At 43.2% G+C, this 25,064-nt stretch overlaps 1 protein-coding gene across 2 annotated transcripts in view; it reads left to right on the top strand.

Annotated features, from left to right (window-relative positions):
• Positions 1-25,064, top strand: part of LOC105021765 (nuclear receptor subfamily 6 group A member 1-A) — a 128,373-nt gene that overhangs the window by 86,738 nt on the left and 16,571 nt on the right. The window contains exon 1 of one of the 2 annotated variants that reach the window (XM_029125272.2): positions 11,530-11,754. The exons of the other annotated variant lie outside the window; for it this stretch is intronic. Coding sequence (XP_028981105.1) covers positions 11,739-11,754 — 16 coding nt within the window. The 5' untranslated portion in view covers positions 11,530-11,738. Of the gene's footprint in view, positions 1-11,529; positions 11,755-25,064 lie in introns of those variants that run through there. 2 annotated transcript variants of the gene reach the window in all.

Raw genomic sequence — 25,064 nt, 5'->3', positions numbered from 1 at the left:
CCGGTTTGGCGGTGGGTCAGTGATGGTCTGGGGAGGCATATCCTTGGAGGATCACCCAGACCCTCCACATGCTAGCCAATGGTACCCTGTCTGCTGTTAGGTACTGGGATGAAACCCTCAGACCTATCATCAGACCTGACACTGGTGCAGTGGGCCCTGGGTTCCTCCTGGTGCAGGACAATGCCCGGCCTCATGTGGCCAGAGTGTGTAGGCTGTTCCTGGATGATGAAGGCATTGATGCCATTGACTGGCCCTCACGTTCCCCAGACCTGAACCTCTGAGATGTTATGTATCGGTGCGTCTGACACCGCCAAGCAGCGCCACAGACTGTCCATGAGCTCACTGATGCCCTGATCCAGGTCTGGGAGGAGATCCCCCAGGACACCGTCCTCCGTCTCAACAGGAACATGCCCAGACGTCGGGACAGTCACATGGGGGTCATACACACTAGTGTCACACTATGAGTTGCCGTGATGAAATTCATGCAAGTTGGAACAGCCTGTAGTTGCAATTGTTCACTTAGATTTTTGGTATTTCAATCCAGTCCTCAATCGTTTGGTGATTTTGGCTTCCATTAACTGTTGTTACATTTAGTTCTCAACGAATTACACAATGTAAAGTAAAAATATTGTTCATCGAGACCTGATGTGTGATTTAAGGGTTCCCCTTCATTTTTTTTGAGCAGGGTACTTTTTGTTAGACAGAGAAGAATAGAAAGGTCAAGAAAATGTTTGTGTGACAGGGAGAGAGGTAAAGATGTTACGTGAGGAAGTGAAAGAGGTATAAGGACACTAAAGAGAAGAGATTGGGAATGACGGTATGAGGGAGGAAGAAACAGTTGATATCTGATTTAAAGACTATATGTGACATTTGACCGATGATATATGAGGGTGATAAGACCATATGAGAGAGGGAGAGACAATACGAGAGCGAGACTGAGAAAAAGACAGGGGAAAAGAGAGAAATAGTGGAAGGAAAAAGCCTGTCTGTTCCCAACTTGACTGAGAAGCCTGTCATTATCATGTTGGTGTCGACTGGGTGGAGGGGAGGGGAAAAAGCACACAAAAGAAGAAAAAAAGAGATGAAGCAAAATGGCTGCCTCACCAAATCCAGGCCATAAATAAGACAGAGAGAGAGAGCGAAGGAAACAGCCAGATGTGGAGAGAGGAAGAGGGGGAGGGTGGGAGAGAGAACCCTCCCCAGGATGGAATGTCAGTGAGGGGAAGGGAGTTGGAGGGAGGTCCAGGGTGGGTGGAGAGGCAGGGTCCTCCCCTGAACAGGACCTGGGTGTGTGCGTGGGTGTTTGCCTTGTACCTTGCAAGTCTTGATCCTCTCTGTGTTTTACACCCTGAGTTAAACGCGACGGAGTCCGTCTGACATCTTGTTAAGGGTTAGCTGCCATTCATTCAGGAACTTGCTGGGATAAGACCAGGGCAGCGGTCTCTGTCACGTGGACCAGGCAGGACATACCCGCTGCGGACGTGCCTGACTGTGCCTGAGGTTTGGATCCTTACAGTGTCCTCACAGTCAGAATATTTTAAAGTTTGAATTTATGAAATATATTTGAGCAATTCAGCAAATATTCTTAACAAGGGTCTTACAGAGTGCAAGGAGTGTGATGTAACACTGCTGGGGAGCCAATCAGCATTCCACAGAAGGATGATCTGGCCAATCAGATGTCTACTTTAATGAATATTTTAGAATTGGTTTACGCCCACATCGTTCCGACGCAGAAAAAAAAAGCCTTTTTAACATACTTAATTACCAGGATTTGGAAGGAAAGCTATTTGATTACAAATTTTACTAAAAGTGATTACACGTCATAGTTCTATAAATGTGAAACACCTGAGCAGTTACTTTAAGTGTTTCATGCCAGCAACATTTCCATTGTGTGTGTTTTAACACTGATCATACTGTAGCTCTCCTCCTGAACTTTTCAACCTCTCAAGAGGAACTCTCCAGTCCAGAGAGGGAGAGACCGAAAGAGAAAGGCAGGGTCAGTGTCATCAGAAGTGAGAGAATGTCCGAGGTAAGAGAACCATTTTAATCTGGATCTGAGGAGAACGTAGTACAGTACTCTCTCAGTACACGGTACACTGCTTTAATAACACTTATGTCATCTTCCGTTTCCCAGCGTTCCCGTTTCCCAAGTGGACCCAATAACAGCGTTTTATGTGTACAACCCTGTTTCCAAAGAAGTTGGGATGCAACGTAAAATGCTAATGAAAACATAATAATGTGCAAATTGTTTATCCCTATATTAAATTGAAAATGGTACAAAGACAAAATGTTATTGTTTTTGGAAAAAATACATGCCCATTTTGAATTTGATGCAGGCAACACGTTTAAAAAAAGTTGGGACAGGGGCATGTTCACCACTGTGTTGCATCACCTCTTTGAACAATACTCTGTAAGCATTTGGGAACTGAGGAGACCAATTGCTGTGGTTTTGAAACTGAAATGTTTTCCCATTCTTGCTTGACATAGGATTTCAGCTGGTCAACACTTCATGGTCTCCTTTGTCATATTTTTCGTTTCATAATGTGCCAAAAGTTTTCAAAGGGTGACAGGTCTGGACTGCAGGCCAGTTTAGCACCCGGACTCTTTTACGACAGAGCCATTCTGTAGTAACGTGTACAGAATGTGGTTTGTCATTGTCTTGCTGAACTAAGTAAGGCTTTCCCTGAAGAATATGTTGTCTGGATGGCAGTATATGTTGCTCCAAAACCTGTATATATTGTTCTGCATTAATGGTGCCTTCACAGATGTGCAAATCACCCATGCCATGTGAATTAATGCACCCCCATACCATCACGGATGCCGGCTTTTGAACTGTGCGCTGATAAGAAGCCGGGTGGTCCCTCTCCTCACTCAGGAGGATGTGGTGTGCATGATTCCACAAAATAACTTCACATTTTGATTTGTCAGACCACAGGACAGTTTTCCACTTCGCCTCAGTTCATCTTAATTGAGCTCGGGCCCAGAGAAGGTGGCAACGGTTCTGGATCTTGTTTACATAATGTCTCTTCTTTGCATAGTAGAGTTTTAACTTGCATTTGTGGGTGCAGTGATGTACTGTGTTTACAGACAGTGGTTTTTGGAAGTGCTCCTGAGCCCATACAGTGATGTCCACTACAGAATCGTGTTTGTTTTTAATGCAGAGACGTCTGAGCGCCTGAAGATCACAGCCATCCAATATTGGTTTTCGGCCTTGTCCCTTGCATACAGAGATATCTCTGGATTCTCTGAATCTTTTAATTATATTATGTACCGTAGATGATGAGGTCCTCAAACTCTTTGCATTTTTATGTTGAGAAACGTTATTCTTAAATTGTTGCGCTAGTTGCCCGTGCAGTTTTCACAGAGTGGTGAACCCCTCTCCATCTTTACTTCTTAAAGACTCATCCTCTCTGGAATGGACTTTTAATACCAGATCATGTCACTGACCTGTTGCCAATTGACCTAATTAGTTGTGATATTCGACCAGGTTTAGTTTTTTAGCATTACACAACTTTTCTACCCTTTTGTTGCCTTTGTCACAATTTGTGTGGCATCAAGTGGGCATATATTTTTCAAGAAACAATCAAATGTCTCAGTTTCAACATTTGATATGTTGTCTTTGTGCTATTTTCTGTTGAATATAGGGTTCAATAGAACCCTATAGAATCCTCTTCTCACTCCCTCCTCCCTCTCCTTCTCCTCCCTCTCCTCCTCTCTCTCTCCTCCCTCTCCTCCTCCCTCTTCTCCTCTCTCTCTCTCCTCCCTCTCCTCTTCTCTCTTCCCTCTCCTCTTCCCTCTCCTTCTCCTCCTCTCCTCTTCTCTCTCTCTCTCCTCTCTCTCTCTCTCCATCTCTTCATATCTGTTTCTCCTCTGGGGGCAGCCCACTGTGGTTCTCCTGCCGGCTCCGCCCATTATTTTGCTAACGAAGGGAAAGGCCTCGTTCGTTATGCAAATTAGCTTTATGCAGTTAGCCCTCCGAGACAAATCCCCCCGAGGAGATAGTGTTAATTATGTAAAATAAAAAATAAAAAACAAACAAAACACACAGAGAAAAAACTCCCCCCCATCATATTATTAGACATGCCTTGATGTGACCTTGTGTGTCGGGTGGAAGTAACTTGCCCTATTTCTCTCCTCTGCTCTTTTCATCAAGCCCCTCCGACCAATGTTATGTTTCAGCTTGACATTTTTACATTGTGGACTAGCTTGCTGACTGTATCTCTGGCTGCCTGGCTCTCTGGCAGGATGCCTGGCACTCTTGCCGGCTACCTTGTTCTTTGGCTGGCTCTCTGAATGCCTGACTCTCTGGCTGGCTGCCTGGTTATCTTGCTGGCTGGCTGCCAGTCAGGCTGGCTCTCTGGCTGCCTGGCCAGGCCAGTGACTTTGGCGACACTAGAGGTAGTTGTGAGTGGGTGCCTGAGTTGGAAGATATGTGTCGCCCTCATGTGGTGAAATGGAAGCAGTGCATCTTCACTGAGTATCTGAAAGTGTGTGTGTGTGTGTGTGCTTGTGAGAAATATTGTGTTTATGCTTGATTGCATGAGAGACATGTAGAAGATGATAATCTTTGGACTCGCTATTTGGGTAGTCCTACTATCAACAAACCCAAACTATCTGTTGAAAAGCAATTGCTTGCTAATGATACCGTTAAAATCTGGTTTAGAATAAGGGTTATGGTTAATGTTATGGTTAATGTTAGTAGGTAGATGATATTGTTATGTTACTGATGTTGTTACTGAGTCCGTAGGACATCTGTACATGGAGTATTTAAATGGTGGTACCTTCCTCTCCTACTGTCCATGCTCCTCATCTCTTTCTCCAGCCCCCCACCTCCCCCTCCTTTCCATCTGGGCAGGATAAAGAAATGACCACACGCCGATGTTTAACCTCTTGCAAAATGTATGAAATCTGTGTGAAATAATTTAACAGTGGCAGAGGGCAACCAAAGATACATCCGCCCAGACCTGAGTATCTGTACATGTGGCAGACTGAATAATCACTGAATTATTCACAAGTGTTTCATTCTAGCCTTCTTTTCATGGTTTAACTGACATTTAAGTTTTGACTTTGCAGGGGCAAATGGAATTTAGTATTGCCAAAATGATCTAATATTCGATTTCAGCTGTGTTTAAGCTTCATGTCAACATCATGCTATTTCGACAATACGCTTGAGCTGTTAATGAGATCATTCAAATACAGTACATAGCACGTTACCTTGTCATTTAACTTGTAAGCTAGGTAACCAGTAGTACTGTAGAAAACAAATGAAAACTGGCCACATTTAACATGCGCATATTCCTCTGGATAATAGCTTGCATCCCTTATTTGGGGGAAAAACACACTATACCAGTCATGAGAGTACCGACATAATAACTGATTAACAACGATGGAGTGTTGACACGGTCACAACGTTTCCACTGTTTCTGTGTTACTCCGTTTGCTCTCCTGCGTAGCTGAAGTGAAATCAACCACTTCACCTTGTCAACTAGATTCCTAATGTATTCATGAATTGCACATTACTCTGGTGACCACTGCTTTCCAGGGCAACCAGTTATGACGGAGAAGTGAGTGTTTTTTATTAGGCCCAAACCAGGTGTTCAGAATTCTAAATCGGAAACACATCTATTCCCGCTAAAAGTAAACTAAGCTGATTTGGTCTGGTACAAATTCGGGCCCAACTACAAGACGTATTGATAGAAAAATGATTGTGGTGGATGGAAAATGTGCAGTTAGCTTGCTTTTTTTGTTGTTCCATAGTCGGACAAAAAAACAACACCTGTGACAGAATGCTAAAGCTGAGCCGGCGCGGAGCGCTAATAACAGCGGTCAACGCGGTGTGTTTGCATGAGCGCGTTCCCGGTGTCAGGTCCACATCTCCCTTTCTGGTTGGCGCTAACAGGATAAGGTGTTTATATGCTTCAACTCAAGAACAGAATACTTGAATAATCACCGGACGTACAGTGGATGTAAAAAGTCTACACTCCCCTGTTAAAATGCCAGGTTTTTGTGATGTAAAAGAATGAGACAAAGATGAATCATGTCCACTTTTAATGGCGCTTTTGCAAAGAAGAGTGGCAAATACTGCCACGTCAAGATGTGCCATGCTAATAGACTTCTACCCCAAAAGACTGAGTGCTGTAATAGAATCAAAAGGTGCTTCAACAAAGTATTAGTTTAGGTGTGCACACTTATGCAACCAGGTTATTGTGGTTTTTATTTATTTTTTTATTCCTCAAAGATTTCAGTTTGTTTTTCAATTGAATTCTTCACGTTATAGGTCACATTAAAGATGGAAAAAATTCTGACATGATTTTTCTTTGTCTCATTCTTTTACATCACAAAAACCTGGCATTTTAACAGGGGTGTGTAGACTTTATATATATCCACTGTAGGTGTCACCTGTTTCATAATGTGTTGTAAAATAGAATATAACTCTTTGTTACTAATTTGGTGATATGCTATGTCTAAACGATAAGTGATTTTGTTATAGAAGAATGGACGTTTATAAATGCTATGAATATGTGTAGCTGAGTGTGATTTATTGAAGCCTTAATTTTTCCACATATATCTTTTTCAGGCTGTGGTTTTATAATCAAGGATTTTATGATCTTTTAAATCCCTCCAAAAAAAATGTGCTGCGTTGCAGTGGTTTTTTTGTGTGCTGCGTTGCAATGTTCTTTTTAGCTTTTTATCTGTTTTTGTGTGGTTTCATTACTTTTGTAGAGGTGCTACTGTAATTCCTCGGATTTCTTTTCTCCCTACACACATCTCACTAGCATATTGTCGGTAGTTGGAAGTCAACTGATCTTAAAAGAAAATCCATAAATGTGTGCGTTCATTATCACTGGACACACAAAGATTAACAGACTTTCCATCTTTTGCACTTTCTCTCTCGCTCTCCCTCTTCACCTCCCACAAAGTCTTGTCCAGAGGAAGACAGACCATGGCCAGGCCTTTCAGGTAGCGTCTTTCACCACTAAACAGGACAAATTGATGAGGACTGTCCGTTCACTATGACCACCCTCAGGAAAAGTGCTTTGTTACGCTGAGTCGTCCTAAAACCAGCCAGGATAAAATGGCCGACAGGGAAGGGCTGAGTGGATTGGCCCAAACCACTTATGCAGGGTGTCGGGGGGGGCAGTACTCTACAATCATTTTCAAGCCAGGTGCCCTGCTGTAAGGTATTAAGACGTCATGCTATTAACTGTTTCAACTGACGTTTGTGCTAAAAACCTGACAGGCGTCTTTAAGCGTTGCTCCACTGTAGGAACACCTAGCATGTACACCGTTGGAAACTCAACCAAGAGTGCCCCCCCCCCCCCCCCCCGCCCCTTGAAAACAGTGAAGATGAATGCCTTTCGTGTGATCCTCTTCCTCCACCCACATCCTCGTCCTCCACCCACCTTCTACAGTCAGCCAGCCACTGTTAAGCTGCTGTTTGTTAGCTTCCTCTGCCTCAGGCCCGAGGGTTATGTCAAAAACAATGAGGGTTGCCAGGTCTGATGAACGGGTTGCCAGATTAGATCCTGGTGAAGGGAAAGCGTGTGTGTTCTTTAACAGGAGTAGCGGCTGAAACCGCAGAACACAGATCAATGCGTTTGATCAGTTTCCCCCCTTAGGTCAGGTCACACAAGGCAGGCACGGGCTGGGGGGGGGGGGGTCGGAGCTCCGCTGCAAACAAAGAGAAGCTGTGAGGGCGAGCGATCGATCCGCCCCCGGCTGTGCTATGGTAAACATGTAAACACAAACACCTGCAGGCTTGTATGAACACACACACACTTAGTGTTCAGTGTGCACAAACACACACACAGGCTAAATTGGTTTCTATGCAGCTATTTGTGTTTAGATTTCAGAAAAACATTAATAATGATCGGCTTAGGACAAATTCCAAGATGATGGGATAGTTCAGGTATTTCACACTTTGTGATGTGTTTTTGTGTTTCTCGTATGACAATGTGTACAGGTCAAATACTCCTCAGGAAAATGGGAGTAAATCATAACACAGTTAAGATCATCTATGTTCACAATGTGATACTAAACCCAACTCCTGTAATTATCCAGGTTACAAAACTCTCTTCATTTTAAAAGTTAATCAATATTGGCAGACATTACATTTTTCTCTTTCCTTTTTTTGTTTTTGTGAGTTTCAACATCACAATTCTCAGTATTAACCATTACGATCACTTTCAAGGTCACTGTTCTGAATGGCAGGTCACGTTGTTCGTCTTTGTTGGCCAGTGTGAGAAGGTCACCAGGTCAGGGGTCAAGTGTGGCCTGTGGGGCGTTGGCGCTGCTTCGTCTGTGACAGCCAATCGCAGCTGGGGTGTTGGCAATGCATTTACAAATACCTCTTGTGCATTGAAAGGTAGTATTTCATTAATATTTCATGTATTAATACCTGAGGTAGTATGTATATTTAGTGTGTCCTGTCACTATATGTGTTCTCTACCACGAACAGTGTTACAACATGTTCAGTTTTTGTTACGTGCTTTAGATCCGGATTCTACAGTGCGTGCTCCTATGTAAAGGGTGTTGTAAAGCAGCTATGTTTTGTTGGATCTGTAACCAGTGACGCAACTGAGCATTGATGACGTGAAGGGAGTCAATACTACAGATGTGCCCAATATACCTGTTTTATGTGAAAGCCCGTTTGAATCACAATTGATTGGTATTAAATGTCCCTATGTCTCAACACTGCAGAGGAAACAAGTTATTTTTACACTGCTATCTTTTCTCATCTAACCTTTACCTTTGTCTTGTAGAAAATCAGATTTGACTCAGTTGACAGTGAAAGTTGTGGAGGAAGAGCCAACCCAATGACTTCCTGTTTGTTAATCAGATGCCTCCGCTATTGAGAATACAACTCGTTAATCTGTTACCGCGGCAACACATGGTGGGGGTCGTCATTGGCGTTTGTGATTAATTAAAAATGAGTTAATTAAGGTCAGGCGGTCCGCAAGTACAACAACACAGAGCGCCCGCGCTAATCTAGCCTCCCACCGAGAGTTCACTACAGACACACACACACACACACGCATGCACACACACACACACATGGGACGAAAAGATAATGTGAATCTCCAAAACTCATTTGATCCTTTAGTACATTGATGACAAAGAACTTGAGGAAAATGAGGGGATCAAATCCCGAAATCTGTTTGTTACAGTGAGGGCTCATTGGAACTGTAGCATATACTTTATGTGGCTTTTTGATGTTCTGCAGCTCACATCGGATTGATTGTTTTGACTTTGCATAAAGACTTTTCCAGATGTATGTAAGCAGTGGCGTTGTTAGGCCTGAGCGTATGGATAGCACTCGATGTCTAATTGACCACAAACAAATATTAGGAAAAAAAATAGCCCTTTATCTATTCATCTTTCATTCCGATCGCGCATTATGACAATGTAGACGTGTAGGCCGCTAGCGTGTAGATCAACATATTCCACGTGTACATTAAAAACCCTGTACTTCCTGTCCCGGGCAGGGTGGGCGGTGGGGTGGGCGGAGCCCTGAATGTATTGTCATCCTAGCGACGCTTCTGTATGTACGGTTGTGTTTAACGGCAAGACTGTAGGTTTACAGCCATTATTGTCCAAACTGCTGGCAAGTGAGTACACCCCTAACTGAAAATGTCCATATTTGCCCCAAAGTGAATTTACACTGTTATACAAGCTGTACACTCACTACTTTACATTGTAGCAAAGTGTCATTTCTTCAGTGTTGTCACATGAAAAGATATAATCAAATATTTACAAAGATGTGAGGGGTGTACTCACTTCTGTGAGATACTGTATGTAAGGTTGTGTTTAACGGTAAGACTGTAGGTTTTTCCAGATGTATGTAAGGTTGTGTTTAACGGTAAGACTGTAGGTGCCTTTAATGACATCCTCTGAACAGGAATACATTTGTGGTTTATTTTACATATTTTCATTAACACTGAAATATGTATGATTTTTTTATTGCCATACAATTTAAGCTTTATTGCAATAAAATGTGTTAAGTTAGGTATTTTATGTGTTGGCTGCCAGCTATTCCTGTAAATGTCAGGTCATAGTTGTAATGCTGGTCTCAAAATAACCATTAACATACTGGGTGCAAAGACATAGAAATGGTATCCACAAGGTATCCTGACCTTTTACAAGTAGGTCACGAGAACATCCTTAACTATCCATTTAAGGAATGGAACCTGAAACTATCCATATCATTGTGGTGGATTCTTGGGCTTCCTTTTTTACCCACCCTGTGGTCTGGTTGTGTACAATATTGAGACATAACTATCAAACTGACTGTAGAGTCTATATGTTTAAAGCAAATTCCAATGTTGAAAGCAAGTGGTTTTTACGGGGCACATATCAGCACATACACAATATAGTACAACATTTTCAGGGCCCTGTTTTGTCTCAACAGTGTCGCTTTTACAATCGAGTCCCTTCAATGAACAAAAATCTGCGCCCCCCAACACCTTCCCCATTTAAGGATAAAATACCTTCTCTGACTTAGGGGTCAGGTTTAGGTGATTATTTACAGTTGGGGTTTGCGTTAGGTTCAGGCATTAGAGGTTAGGCTTAGGCAGTGGAATTAGGTTAGGTTTAGGCATTGGAATTAGGTTAGGTTTAGGCATTGGAATTAGGTTAGGTTTAGGCATTGGAATTAGGTTAGGTTTAGGCATGAAGGTAAGGTTATTGAGGTTAGGTTCAAGGGATAGGGAAAAACTGGGACAGAACGACAGTGTGTGTAATGACAGTTCTTGTGGCAGTCTTTGTAAACTCCCAATACCATTTCACCTTGTTGATTGGCCAAATGTAGTCAGGAGTACACCGTCTTTTGAGCCATCATTACATTTAACCAAAAAGCTAATTAACACCTCATCATTGACTGATGATGACCGTGTTTGAGTGTCTGCTAATGACCCGATGTGTTGATTATTGACGTGCTGATTGTTAGCTACGGGTTTAGCCTAAAAGCACAAACACACACACGCACACACACACACACACACTGTATTTCTAGGCCCTTCAATGAAGGTGAAAAGGAGAGGGAGGCACTGAAACAGGGTGGGTTAGGGAGGAGGAAAAGGGGGAGGGGAACGGGAATTTGGGTGGACGTGGGGCATTGTTTGAGAAAACAGAGCTATCAGTTCCACTCAGATAACCGACCCCTCCTTGCTAACACATACTAATACACACACACACACACGCACTTTAAATACTCAATTTGAATCCACAAACCCAATGCATTTTTTTTAGTGTTCAAACACTTTAGATATATGTATACGTATGGAAACAAATGAACCTTGTTCTCCACGCAGCATGGTGGCCCATGACTACGACACACACACACACACACACACACACACACACACACACACAATGAATTCTGGAGCTTTGGCCCAAGCCGTGACCCCAGGGGGGGCTTGAGTCCACTAGGTCACATGACCAACTGGCCTGTAAACCCCCCCCCCCTCCTCTTTTGGGGGGCTGGCCCAGCAGCACAGAGGCCAGGGGTGAGAAAGCCACAAGCCTCAGAGGACTGGTCAGAGCAGGACAGAGAGAGGGAAGGAGACTGGAGGAGGTGGAAACCAAGCGAGAGGAGTCATGAAGCTGAATGTGACAATCTGGATGCCGGGCCAATAGTGTTGCAGTGAATTGATGTACAGAATATACAGACCTATTTAACACAGCCATACCTGTGTGGAAGGAGACCTGGAGACCCACTGGTAGACCAGAACCAGTATGAAATGGATACATGGGAAGGTAAGGGTTGGAGTGTGCGTGTGTGTGTGTGTGTGTGCGTGCGTATGTATGCAGTGTGTGTTGTAGGAGCAGTGACGGTGGGAGGGGTTTGGTTTGTTGTGTAATCTACCACCTCCCCTAACCTTCTCTTTCCTCATGCTCATTGGGACCACAGTTCATTGAAACAGTAATGATTTTGGTGGTGTTGTGTTTGCTGTTGATACCACTGAGGATTTTATCTTGTCTTTCAGTGAACTTTGATCAAAAATTAGACAATGGACCTATTGTCCATGGGAAAATGGTGATTGGTTACTCTTGAACTGCAGATTCAAACCCGAATGTTGGTTTTATTACGGTAATTTCAGTATCCTAATAAGATTTGGATTGTAATGTAAAAACCTTTCTTGGCACGTGTATTTGTTGGCATTCTGGTGGCTTCAAAAGTAGTATTGCCTTATGTGTTCAACTGTACGTTAGGAGAAGAAAAGCCCCTCAGAGGTGGCTGTCAAAAGATCTCCAAATGGTAGTGAGATTTTCTGCTGAACTAATCAAATGTTGGTTGGCTCAGGGTTGTGGAGACAGTAATTATTTGCTTACATGATTGAATGCACAACCATTCTAGCATACGCACGTTTCACTTTTTTGTGTGTGTTTGCATGTGTGAGAGAGAGGATGGAAGAATACAGAACGGGGGGGGGGGGGGGGGGTTGTTATTTGCGGCCTGTGTCTGTGGAACCCATCTGGAAAAGGTTTTTGTGCAGGCAACGTAAGCACTGTTTACGTGGTTGAACTGTGTGCACGTGCGTGCGTGCGTGCGTGTGTGTGTGTGTGTGTGCGTGTGCGCGCGCGCGCGTGTGTGCATGCACCGGTAGCACAGGGTCATTCTGGCACCACGGAGCAAGGTAAAATCCCTTGGGTCTTTTTGGGGGACTCACAGCTGGACCCTCCTCTGTACCCTGGTTTGTCATCTGTTACCCCGCTCCGCGTCCTAGCTAGTAGCATCCCACACCAGGATGCTGACTTGCTTTTCCCTGGACCAAACATGAAAAAGTAGTTACGCCAAACATCCGTTCTTGATACTGATTGGTTGTAGGTGGTTGCCCGTATGTGTGTTCTGTCTGGTTGGTTTTTACCAAAATAAATTGACCAACACCTTAGGTGTTAACGTTACCACACCCCGCTACTCTAAATACGAGCTAACTTACTAACCAGCAAGCTAGTTTGCTACTGATTGTTTTGAAATCAAATATTAGTTAGCTACCTGCATTGTTGTCAATTTGATGGCTGCTACCGTCGTAGCATTTTAGCTAACCCAAACCTTTTTCCTAACCTTCACTTTATTGTCCAAACCTAGCATTTTAATTATGCTAACCTGCTGCTACATGAATTGTCCTATTCATGTAATCTTAGTTCTCCTATCCATCCATGTCATTGCTCCAAACCATATTAATTTACCTTAACAGCCTGGTAATTACCCTAACCTTCCCCACTAGCTAAGTAAAACTGCTACATGATGGCAGGTGGCAGCTACACCAACTACCGCATGACACACCCATTTTCAGGGACGATTCATCTACGTAATCACCTGTAAGATGAGAGCAGTGTCAATCATGCTTGTTGTGTAACGCGTGGGCTTTGCTGTAGCATTTCCGACCATTGTCTAGTTTTGGTGTTAACATGTATGAGCCTATGGATAAGAGAGTGATTGTAGTTTGTCTCATTGTCACTCCGTGTAAATTCCTTTTTTCCGCAGATCTTCAATCTACTGTACATTGTTCCTATTGCGAAGCACCTTGAGACAACTACTGATAAAAAAAAATTGCTTTGTGCACACAGTTATTTATTTAGTCAGTTGTCTGAGGTCTTTCCTGGTAAAGTCCAACAATGTTAACATCGCAGAGGAGTTGTAGCAGAATGGATTTGCTGTAACTCTCTGTTTGGATCACTGTGTTATTGCAGAGGGCCTCAGTGGTTAGTTTACGGGTGTTTTGGTGGTATTCATTTGGGTGCAGAGAGTAGTTAGCATGTTGGCTTAAATTATTTTAGTTTTTCACACCTACATGTGCTACATCTATTTATTAATGATTCTGTCAGTTTGTCTGCTGTCTTTGTCTTCTGTTAATGCACAACACTTTGTATTATTGCACACTAACGAATGTCTATTTTGGGTCGGACGTCGTTTTGCTACAATTCACTGTGAGGAGGCAAGTATTTATATATAACCATGCTATATAACCATATGCAAGTATCAAGGCTTCGATTTGATCCATCAGTCAGTCCATGCATTTATTAAACAACTTCCACTCTGACCCCTTTCACACGTGCCTGTCAATGGGAAGTTTGTTGGCTCCCTGTGTCTCTGTCAGTGGCAGTCCCGTCCCAGATTCCTTTTCCAAGAGGGGCTAGCGTTTACAGGAGCTGCCAGCCCTAGGGCTTTTTCAAACAGAGAGTAAATGTAAGCAGAATTAAACAGCACCGCGGTGTAGCCATAGAAACAGAATCTAGATCCTATTTCTATGTGGGTAGCTGTCTGACGGGAGATGCTATTCTATCTATTTCCTTTCATCTCTTTCTTCTACCTTCTTGTCTTTCTCTTCCTTTCTATTTCCATCTTTAAGTTTTGCAATATCTCTGTTGGTCCTGGTGACTCTATATGTTTTCTCTCTCATGTCTCAAGACTACCTTTCTCATTAAAAAAAATCAATAAACAGGAATACCTTCCTGGCAGCAGCTTGCCGATGCGTGAGCTGCCTTTTGTCTTTGTGGATAGGAGGGTTAATTCAATGTAGTCTTTCATCTCCAGGGGGTATGGGAAGGCTGGGAGGGGGAGGGTTGACTGTGGCTCTGTAAAGGTTGTTTTTTTTGTATGGGTGGGGGGGCAATTAGGGTTGTGTGAAGATCAATAGCAGAGATGGGGGGTAGGGGTGAGGTACAGTACAGTGGATATAAAAAGTCTACACACCCCTGTTAAAATGCCAGGTTCTTGTGATATAAAATTTTGAGACAAAGAAAAATCATGTCAGAACTTTTTCCACCTTTAATGTGACCTATTCAATTAAAAAACAAACTGAAATCTTTGAGAGGGGAAAATAAAAAACTCACAATAACCGTGTTGCATAAGTGTGCACACCCTTAAACAAATACTTTGTTGAAGCCCCTTTTAATTTTATTACAGCACTCAGTCTTTTTGGGTAGGAGTCTATTAGCATGGCACATCTTGATGTGGCAATATTTGCCCACTCTTCTTTGCAAAAGCGCTCCAAATCTGTCAGATTGCAAGGACATCTCCTGTGCACAGCCCTCTTCTGATCACCCCACAGATGTTCAACTGGATTCAGTTCTGGGCTCTGGCTGGGCCATTCCAAAACATTAATCTTCTGGTGAAGCCATGCTTTTGTGGATGTGGATGCTTTTGTGGATGTGTGCTTTGGGTCGTTGTTGTGCTGAAAGGTGAACTTTCTTTTCATCTTCAGCTTTCTAACGGAATCCCTGAAGATTTTGTGACAAAATTGCCTGGTATTTGGAACTATTCATAATTCCCTCCACCCTGACTAAGGCCCCGGTTCCAGCTGAAGGAAAACAGCCCCAAAGCATGATGCTGCCACCCCCATGCTTCACTGTTGGTATGGTGTTCTTTGGGTGATGTGCAGTGTTGTTTTTTCGCCAAACATACCTTTTGGAATTATGGCCAAAAAGTTCAACCTTGGTGTCATCAGACCATAACACATTTTCTCACATGCTTTTGGAGGACTTGATGTTTGTTTTAGCAAACTTCAGCCGGGCTTGGATGTTTTTCTTTGTAAGAAAAGCTTTCGTCTTCCACCCTACCCCATAGCACATTCATATGAAGAATACGGGAGATTGTTGTCACATGTAGAACACAGTCAGTACTTGCCAGGAATTCCTGCAGTTCCTTTAATGTTGCCCTCTTGGAAGCCTCCCTGACCAGTTTTCTTCTCGTCTTTTCATACATTTTGGAGGGATGTCCAGTTCTTGGTAATGTCTCTGTTGTGCCGTATTTTCTCCACCTGATGAAGACTGTCTTCACTGTGTTCCATGGTATAGCTAATGCTTTGGAAATTATTTCGTACCCTTCTCCTGAGTGATATCTTTCTGATGCTTTGGAAGCTCTCTGCGGACCATGGCTTTTGCTTTGAGATGCAACTAAGAAAATGTCAGAAAAATCCTACTAGAACCGCTGATCTTTATTTGTGATTCACTTTAAATGATAGCACATTAATTCTGAACACAGCCACATCCCCAGTTAGAGGAGGGTGTGCACATTTATGCAACCAGATTATTTTAAGGTTTTTATTTTTCATTTTTCCCCCTCGAAGATTTCAGTTTGTTTTTCAATTGAATTGTTCACATTATAGGTCACATTAAAATTGGGAAAAGTTCTGACATGATTTATCTTTGTCTCATTCTTTTACATCACAAAAACCTGTCATTTAAACAGGGGAGTGTAGACGTTTTATATCCACTGTATATGTGGAATGAGAGAATGTTGCTATATTTAGGATGTGGTAGAATGTGATGTATAAGTTTTGAGTTAGCAGTTGGGGAGATATTATTATGATTTAGCAACCCATGTGTTTGTGTAGACCCAACACGCACCCACACACACACACACACCCAATCTCCCCCGACCACCAACACACAACCTTCTTCAAACGCACACAGCATCTGTCAACAAGATGAGACAAAGGACTTGTTTTGGTTGGAATCCTGACTCATCAGTGTAGCCCACTGAACAGACAGTAGCATGAATATCAAGGAATCACCCCATTGTCTTTGCCCATTGAAAACCAATGGAGCGGTAGCCTTCACGCTGCTGCCAGATTGGGGTTCACCAGATCTCATCTCTCTTTTAGTTCTGAGGGGCCTGATTTGACACTTCTAGTTATTCATAGTATTCTGCTTGAGTCATAGCCATTAACCAAAAGGTTTGGCGAACGTTAGAATAGAAAACTGATTGTTGAAAACAATGTATACATACAGCTCCAGAAAAAAAAGGACCACTGCACCTTTTTGTTCCTTCCAAAAAAGTTGAGGTTTTGAGTGAGTAACAGAAGGGTTAAAATTAAGAGACCACTGCAAATTAAACGCATTTTTTCCTCACTCAAACTTTCCTTTTCAACTTTTTTGGAAAGGAAAGAAAAAGGTGCAATGGTCTCTTTATTTTTTTTCCAGAGCTGTCTATTGGCTCTTTAGCCATCATTCAGTGTGCTGCTGTTTATTCTGTGGAGTTGGTCTATTCCTAAATGGCAGACACATCTACATATATACAGTGGGGAGAACACGATTTTGCAGGTTTTCCTACTTACAAAACATATAGAGGTCTGTAATGTTTATCATAGGTACACTTCAACTGTGAGAGACGGAATCTAAAACAGAAATCCAGAAAATCTAATTTTTTTAAATAATGAATTTGCATTTTATTGCATGACATAAGTATTTGATCAGCTACCAACCAGTAAGAATTCCGGCTCTCACAGACCTGTTTGTTTTTCTGTGTAAGGACATAAGGGATAAAATTGTAGACCTGCACAAGGCTGGGATGGGCTACAGGACAATAGGCAAGCAGCTTGGTGAGAAGGTAACAACTGTTGGCGCAATTATTAGAAAATGGAAGAAGTTCAAGATGACAGTCAATCTCACTCGGTCTGGGGCCCCATGCAAGATCTCACCTTGTGGGGCATCAATGATCATGAGGAAGGTGAGGGATCAGCCCAGAACTACACGGCACGACCTGGTCAATGACCTGAAGAGCGCTGGGACCACAGTCTCAAAGAAAACCATTAGTAACACACTACGGCGTCATGGATTAAAATACTGCAGCGCACACAAGGTCCCCCTACTCAAGCCTGCGCGAGTTTGCCAATGACCATCTGGATGATCCAGAGGAGGAATGAGTGAAGGTCGTGTGGTCTGATGAGACAGAAATAGAGCTTTTTGGTCTAAACTCCACTCACTGTGTTTGGAGGAAGAAGAAGGATGAGTACAACCCCAAGAACACCATCCCAACCGTGAAGCATGGAGGTGGAAACATAATTCTTTGGGGATGCTTTTCTGCAAAGGGGACAGGACGACTGCACCGTATTGAGGGGAGGATGGATGGGGCCATGTATCGCAAGATCTTGGCCAACAACCTCCTTCCCTCAGTAAGAGCATTGAAGATGGGTCGTGGCTGGGTCTTCCAGCATGACAACGACCCGAAACACACAGCCAGGGCAACTAAAGAGTGGCTCCGTAAGAAGCATCTCAAGGTCCTGGAGTGGCCTAGCCAGTCTCCAGACCTGAACACAATAGAAAATCTTTGGAGGTAGCTGAAAGTCCATATTGCCCAGCGACAGCCCCAAACCTGAAGGATCTGGAGAAGGTCTGTATGGAGGAGTGGGCCAAAATCCCTGCTGCAGTGTGTGCAAACCTGGTCAAGAACAACAGGAAACGTATGATCTCTATAATTACAAACAAAGGTTTCTGTACCAAATATTAAGTTCTGCTTTTCGGATGTATCAAATGTCCATGTCCTGCAATAAAATGCAAATTAATTACTTAAAAATCATTGGGTTTTTCTGGATTTTCTGTACCTATGATAAAAATAGGGGCTTCTACATGCTTTGTAGGTGGGAAAACCTGCAAAATCGGCAGTCCATCAAATACTTGTTCTCCCCACTGTACAATAGTCAAAAAACACATCTCTATTCACACAGATACTCTAATGAACCACTTGGCAGCTGACCTGTTGCTAATGACAATAAGTAGTATGAGGATAATGTGAGCTCTGTGTTCTTCCCAGGGGGTCCGGGGGGGTTAAGTTCTGCTCCAGTATGAGGTGGGGGGGGGGTCTTTGTTTGAGTATGAGCTGAGAGCCAGGCATACACCAGGAGGATTTAAAGAGAAAAGATGGAGGGGAAAAAGACCAACAGACAGGGCATGACAGTGAAGGTGGGGGCTGATGACGAAGACGTCTAGTGTGAAAATGCATTTGTTGGTGCGAATTAATTAATTAATTAATGTGTTGTGTAACGGGTTTAGTCATTTATAAGAAATGTCTGAACAAACATACATTGCTTGAAAAACAATGACTTGTGTTTTTCTAGTATGTTTCACAATATCCCCCCACTGCTCTTATGGATGGTGCGAAAGGTACTGTTAGCCAATTAGCTTTCATATATTGATTCATATGTTGAACACTGTCATATTCTGGTGGTTCTTTTTGGATGTTTCTGTGCAATCAATCCCTTCGTAAGAGGGAGACACTTTTGCAAAACCAGAAAGAAAATAGTTATGATGGACAGCGAGGTAAAGAGAGCAAGAGCGAGAGTGTTAGGAAGAGATTGTGACAAAGAGAAAGTAAGAGAGTAGAGAGGGGCTTGGTTTATTAAAAGAGGAACCTGTCCCGTTGAGTCCCCTTTAAAATGCCCGAGTTGCATTTCCTGATTGCTTTAAAGTTTGGAATGGCACCGAGGCTGACCCCGTCAGGAAAACAATGTGGCCTTTAACAGGGCTCAAGGGGTGGGGGGGGGGGGTAGGGGGGGGGTAAAGGAGGGGCGGGTTGGTAACCGTAAAATGACCGTGGAGTTCAAGATGAGGTTGAGTGCTGGTCAGGGCATTGTGGTTTCCCCGCACACCCCAGTGAAGTGATTTAACACAGCTGTCACGAGACCTCCCGGTGACCTCTCCAACAGACCCCCACAAACACACGGTCGCACACCGACCCTGTCACCCGTGCAGGTCGGTGCGTTGCACACAAACGCTCAGATTGAGCGGAAAGAAAAGAAATTGAGAAATGAAACGCACACCCGGTCTCCCCTCACCCGGTCTCCCCTCACCCATACACACCCTCACCCTCCTTTGACATGTAACGTCCCTCAACGCGACACAAAGAAAAGCAACGAGGGATTAGTTATTTTCGTTAACAGTCTCAAAATTCCCCAGCTTTCGATAAATCCTAGTCGCAGGACCCCCCCCCCCCCCCATCTTTCAAACCCAAATTAATGGGGAAAATACAATTAACCGGTTAACTCTGCATCATGCAACCATACAGGACAAGTGACATAGAGCTCTGGATTGTGCTGAGTGGACATGAACTAAAGGCATCACTGGAATGTGGATCTGTGGCATCAAAGTAGCCATGTGTTTTAGGCGGCAACAACCCCCGATTGTTGAGAACACTGACAACAACCCCCGATTGTTGAGAACGCTGACAACAACCCCCGACTGCTTTTGCGGGACTACCTATACCAAAGATGTGAGACATTTTGGCCTAGTGTGATCTAGTTATGCACTCTGCTGACCCCCCCCCCCCACCCATATTCGCTCTCTTTACCGGAAGTAGTGGGACTGCCTGAATCCTTTAAGAAAATACCATAAATGTACATTTTAAATGAAGTTCACATTAAGATGAGAAAAATCTACATTCTCATTCTTCAAAGATAGAGGGAAGAATGAAAGAAATACATCCGATTTATTCATCATGATGTAACATTACCTCAAGATTTTCCCATCAGGAACAGAATATTTCATTTCTATATTTAATTCTCAGTAGAGGGCGAGAGACCGATTAAAATACGGATTGGTCTCCATTCAGGTCCATAATGGGGGACAGAGAAAAATGTATGTTGATTAAATATGCATTTCAAACTTGCTAGGGAAATGTATGTACTTGTGAGTTAAAATGCATGTTCATTTCTAAAAAAAGAATTTCTCATGTTGTGCTTTGTTAGCCCTGGTTAATGTTGTGGTGTAAAACAAATTTGTGTCATACAGTATAAACGCCTTCTCTGTCCTGCTACTCAACCCCCCCCCCCCCCCCCCCACCCACACACACACACAACTAAGGACCAAACCTAAACCCAGTCAATTTAAATGGTAATACCTATGGGGCTTTAAAAAAGCTCCTCACTCTTCACTCTTTTTAGCATATCTTTGAGAGGCTTTGCGGTCCATGTTCTCACCATACTAATAGCTTTTTGTACATGAACATAATGCCACTCTGGTGAGTCACTCACTCTCCAGCTTCATTCTCTTATATCCTCTTTCATTTCCCTCTGTCTCCTCTGTCTTCTGTCTCTCTCTCTAGATTTGTTTTTTTTTCCCTCATTCCGCTCATCTCCCTCTCTCATCCTTGCCGTCTCTAGCGTTTAGAATAGTCCCTTTTTATTTCTCTTTCATTCTGTCTCTTATTCTTCCTATTCACAAGGTCCCAATTACTATCCGAGAGTAGAGGGTAGAACTGAATGAGATACAGTGCCTTTGAAAGTATTCAGACCCCTTCACTTTCTCTGCATTTTCTCGCTTTATAGACTTAATTTATAATTGATTAAAAAAAATGCAATCTACATACAATAACCCATAATGACTAAAACATTTTTTTTTTATTTGTGCTAATTTATTGAAAATAAAAAACAGAAATACTTCATGGACATACATTACCATTCAAAAGTTTGGGCTCGCTTGTTTTCAAAAGAGAAGCAATGTGAAAAGCAACAAGTGGACCCGGCAGAGTTAGAAGAGGGCTGGTCACCCCCCGAGCCTGGTTCTTCTCTAGGTTTCTTCCTAAATTTCAGCCCCTCTTAGGGAGTTTTACCTAGCCACTGTGCTTCAACACTGTTGTTGCTTGCTCCTTGGGGTTTCAGGTTGGTTGTTTTGTAAAAGCACTTTGTGACTGCTGATGTAAAAAAGGGCTTTATATATACATTTTATTGATTGATTGGTTTTATGGTCTGGGGGTGCTTTGGTGATAAAGTGGGAGATTTGAACAGGTTAAACAGGATTTTGAAGAAGGAAGGCTATCCATTTTGCAACGCCATGCAATACACTGGACAGCAGCTTGGCCGTATGGTACGTAAGAAGCGCACATCAAGCCAATCCAACTTGTGGGAGGAGCTTCAGGAAGCATGGGGTGAATTCTCTTCAGATTACCTCAACAAAATTACAACTAGAATGCCAAAGGTCTGCAAGGCTGTAATTGCTGCAAATGGAAGATTATTTGAGGAAAGCAAAGTTTGAAGGACACTATTATTATTTCAGTTAAAACTCTATTTCTAACCTTGTCAATGACTATATTTCCTATTCATTTTACTTTACGGGGTGATTTCCTATTCAACTAATTTCATGTATGTTTTCATGGAAAACAAGGACATTTCTAATTGACCCCAAACTTTTGAACAGTTGTGTGAGTATTCAGACTCTTTATTCAATACTTTGTGGAAGCCTGTTTGGCAGCTTTGAGTCTTCTTCGGAATGCCTCTCCCAGGACACCTGGATTTGGCCAGTTTCTCCCTTTCTTCCTTGTAGATCATCTCGATCTCTGTCATATTGAATGGGCTGCGTCTGGTGCATTCTCTGTTCATGTGACCGGGAAGTTCTTGGTCATCCTTCCTGACCAAAGCGCTTCCTGCCGGGTTACTTTGATTGCGCCAGACAGGCAGAGTACAAACTTCTATAATTTCACAATGATGGAGCCCACTGTGCTCCTGGGACCCTTCGAGGTTAAACATTTTTGTATGACCTTCCCCAAATCAAGCCTTGACAGAAATGTTCGGGGATCTGCAGAAAACTCTTTGAGTTCATTGAGATTACTAGAAACACTTTTAAATTGCTTCCATTTTTCCAATGGATGGTGGTGATGCCGTGCCTACTGTGCAATGTTTGTGCCAGAGATGTATGGACAACGTGAGGTCACAGACAGACAGGGTAACTGACCGAATGCACACGGCTGACGCTTCAAGGGACAAGGGCGACAAGGAACACCGCAAAAATGAAGCGGTATTGAAATATTCCCCGAGTGCTCTTTAAAATGAATAGAAAACAGGAGAATTAGACAAAATCGGGACACAAGAGGAGCACTGATACGATGAACAGCTAAATTAGGCAGTTTAGGGTGGTTTTAGGGGAGCAGGTGGTCAGGCTATATCCAGAAGGCCGGGCTTGGTCAAGCAGTTATAATCGCCTGTGAATGCATTGAGTCCTGCTGCAAAGGACACTCGCCTGAAGTAGACTAGGCTGACCGGGCAACCCTGGAAGAAGCTGAATGTGACCATTCCAGCTCAGCATTCACAGCACTCACTCTTCATGCATAATGCGTGCTTGTTCATTAACTATAGTGCGTGTTTGTGGATTGCTGTGCGTGTTTGTGTGTGTGTGTGGATTGCTGTGCGTGTTTGTGTGTGTGTGTGGATTGCTGTGTATGCATAAAGCAGTCATGCCTGCCCGATACTATGTACCTTCATGATCATTCATAGTCCCTGGTGTTGTGGGGGGGGGCAGCTGAAGCACACACACACACCCCTGTTACCATGCATCCATCTACCTCAAGGCAGGGGTAGCCGTAACCACTGTCCTATTTAGCAGCTCATTGATATGAAAACATGAAGACTGGAACTATGTACATAGTATGGTATGATTATTATGTCGTATCTCTCACTGGCAAACACACACACACACACCGTCGGAGTCTATCCATTTTTCTCTCTTCCATGTGATTGGCCAGTGTCTCATTCCTTCTCTCTCTCCCTCTTTAGTTCTCTCCTCTTACATTTTCTTTTTTTTAACACTTTGTGGCAGTTAGCTGAGGTTTGAATCCCAGCCTTCGTCAGACAGATTATTTATCCTTTAGCAATTTATAGGGGTGGTTTCCTGGACAAATATGACGCCTAGCCCAGGACTGCAAATAAACTGGCTGTAGAATAGATAAATTAAGATTTTTTACATAGTTTGATTTCTGGTTCAGGACTAAGCTTAATCTGTAACTGGGACACTTACCCAGAGTGAGTTTGCTTACATACCTGCCTACGTGTGTGCATGTGTGTGCATGTGTGTGCGTGCGTGCGCGCGTGCATATTTGCACATATGTGTGGGGGCTGGTGATGTGGTGGATTTCTGATGGAGCTAATTCTCCTGCCAGCTCGATGTGCCGGCGGAGAAGAACGAGGCAAAAGGCCTGTGCTTAATTCCCAGGCTTGCTCTGAGGATTTAGACGGTGGAGGAAGGCCTGGGGATTATGCCATTTAAGATTTTACAAGCTCTTCTATTTCCTTTTTCCCTGAGCTCCCCCTCTCATCCCCAAAGAGTGTGAACCGCTCCGCTTTGTGATTAAGATGTGTGCGATGCACGCACGCGCGCACTCACTTATACACACACACACACACTTCAAAACATACTGTAGTTCACATAGCTCAGAGAGATCACAAATCTCTAATATAAGTACACAGAAGCTTGAAGCCAACTAACACGCACTTTTATCTATCACGTCTATTTCATCTTGGGCTCAAACAACATATTCCCTCAACTCATCTGTTGTCCACTTGTACATACAGTACTTCCAGAAATGGAAATCCACAGCTGGGTGTTACAGATAGCGACAGAAACCACCAACATTATGCATTGCAGCGTTGAAGCGAACGGAGGAGGGTTCATACACCTGTGTTGCTATACTTGTGAGGACTTTTATGGGGAAACAAAAATGCATTTCTACTCGGTCCTATTTTCCCTGACCTTAACCTGAAGACCCTAATACAAAATGTAACCCTGACCTTACCTGTTAACCCTGAACCTAACCCTTACCCAAACCAAAACACAGAGAAGCCTTGTGAGGAGCAGCAAAGTTATTTCACTTCACCAGATTTTTCATGGTGATTTGTCTATGGGTTAGTATTCTGTTCCTCACAAGCATAGTATCTGTACAAACACACACGTTTTCCTGAGTAGGGATTGCAGATGATGCACTGCAACTAAGTCATCCCCTCTTTAGCATAATGTAGGAGATTACCAACACACAAAAAGGTGCTGAATAGGAAAGAAATTCAAATTTTTACACTTACAATGAAGTGTCATCACTAATAAATAAATAACACTTTCTTCCTGGTATCAGGAAAATAGACCCAAAACCAAAGCATGTATGAAGGTTTTTAGTCTCCACAGCTGGATGTAGTAATCGCAAGGTGGTGCGTTTACTTCATCCTGTAACCAAAAAACCTGAGGCAAGTTCTGGGAATCCTAATTGAGAAATGCCTGGAATGTAACCCATCACAGCAGATTGTCATCAAGGGTCGTGTGGTTTCTTCCCTCTGATCACCAGATAAGGCGGACATGTAAAGAGATCCGATTTCTTCCGTTTGGGGCAGATGGTACTGACATGGTTTTGACCTGGTTGAAGGGGACACGGGCTGGCACTGATGGAAACCAACAGCACTGCTGTTGGCACTGCCAGGGACTGTGTAATGCTAATAGGAAGTATGGGTAGGGGGTTAAAGCTGTCAGGGAGCTTGTCTCAATCGGCGGTCCCAGACGGATGGCAAAGACTTGTGTCAACAGGATACCAG

This window comes from Esox lucius, chromosome 14 (assembly GCF_011004845.1).
Source record: "Esox lucius isolate fEsoLuc1 chromosome 14, fEsoLuc1.pri, whole genome shotgun sequence".
In the NCBI taxonomy this organism is placed as follows: Eukaryota; Metazoa; Chordata; class Actinopteri; order Esociformes; family Esocidae; genus Esox; species Esox lucius.
This window is presented reverse-complemented; position numbering and strand designations above follow the sequence as displayed.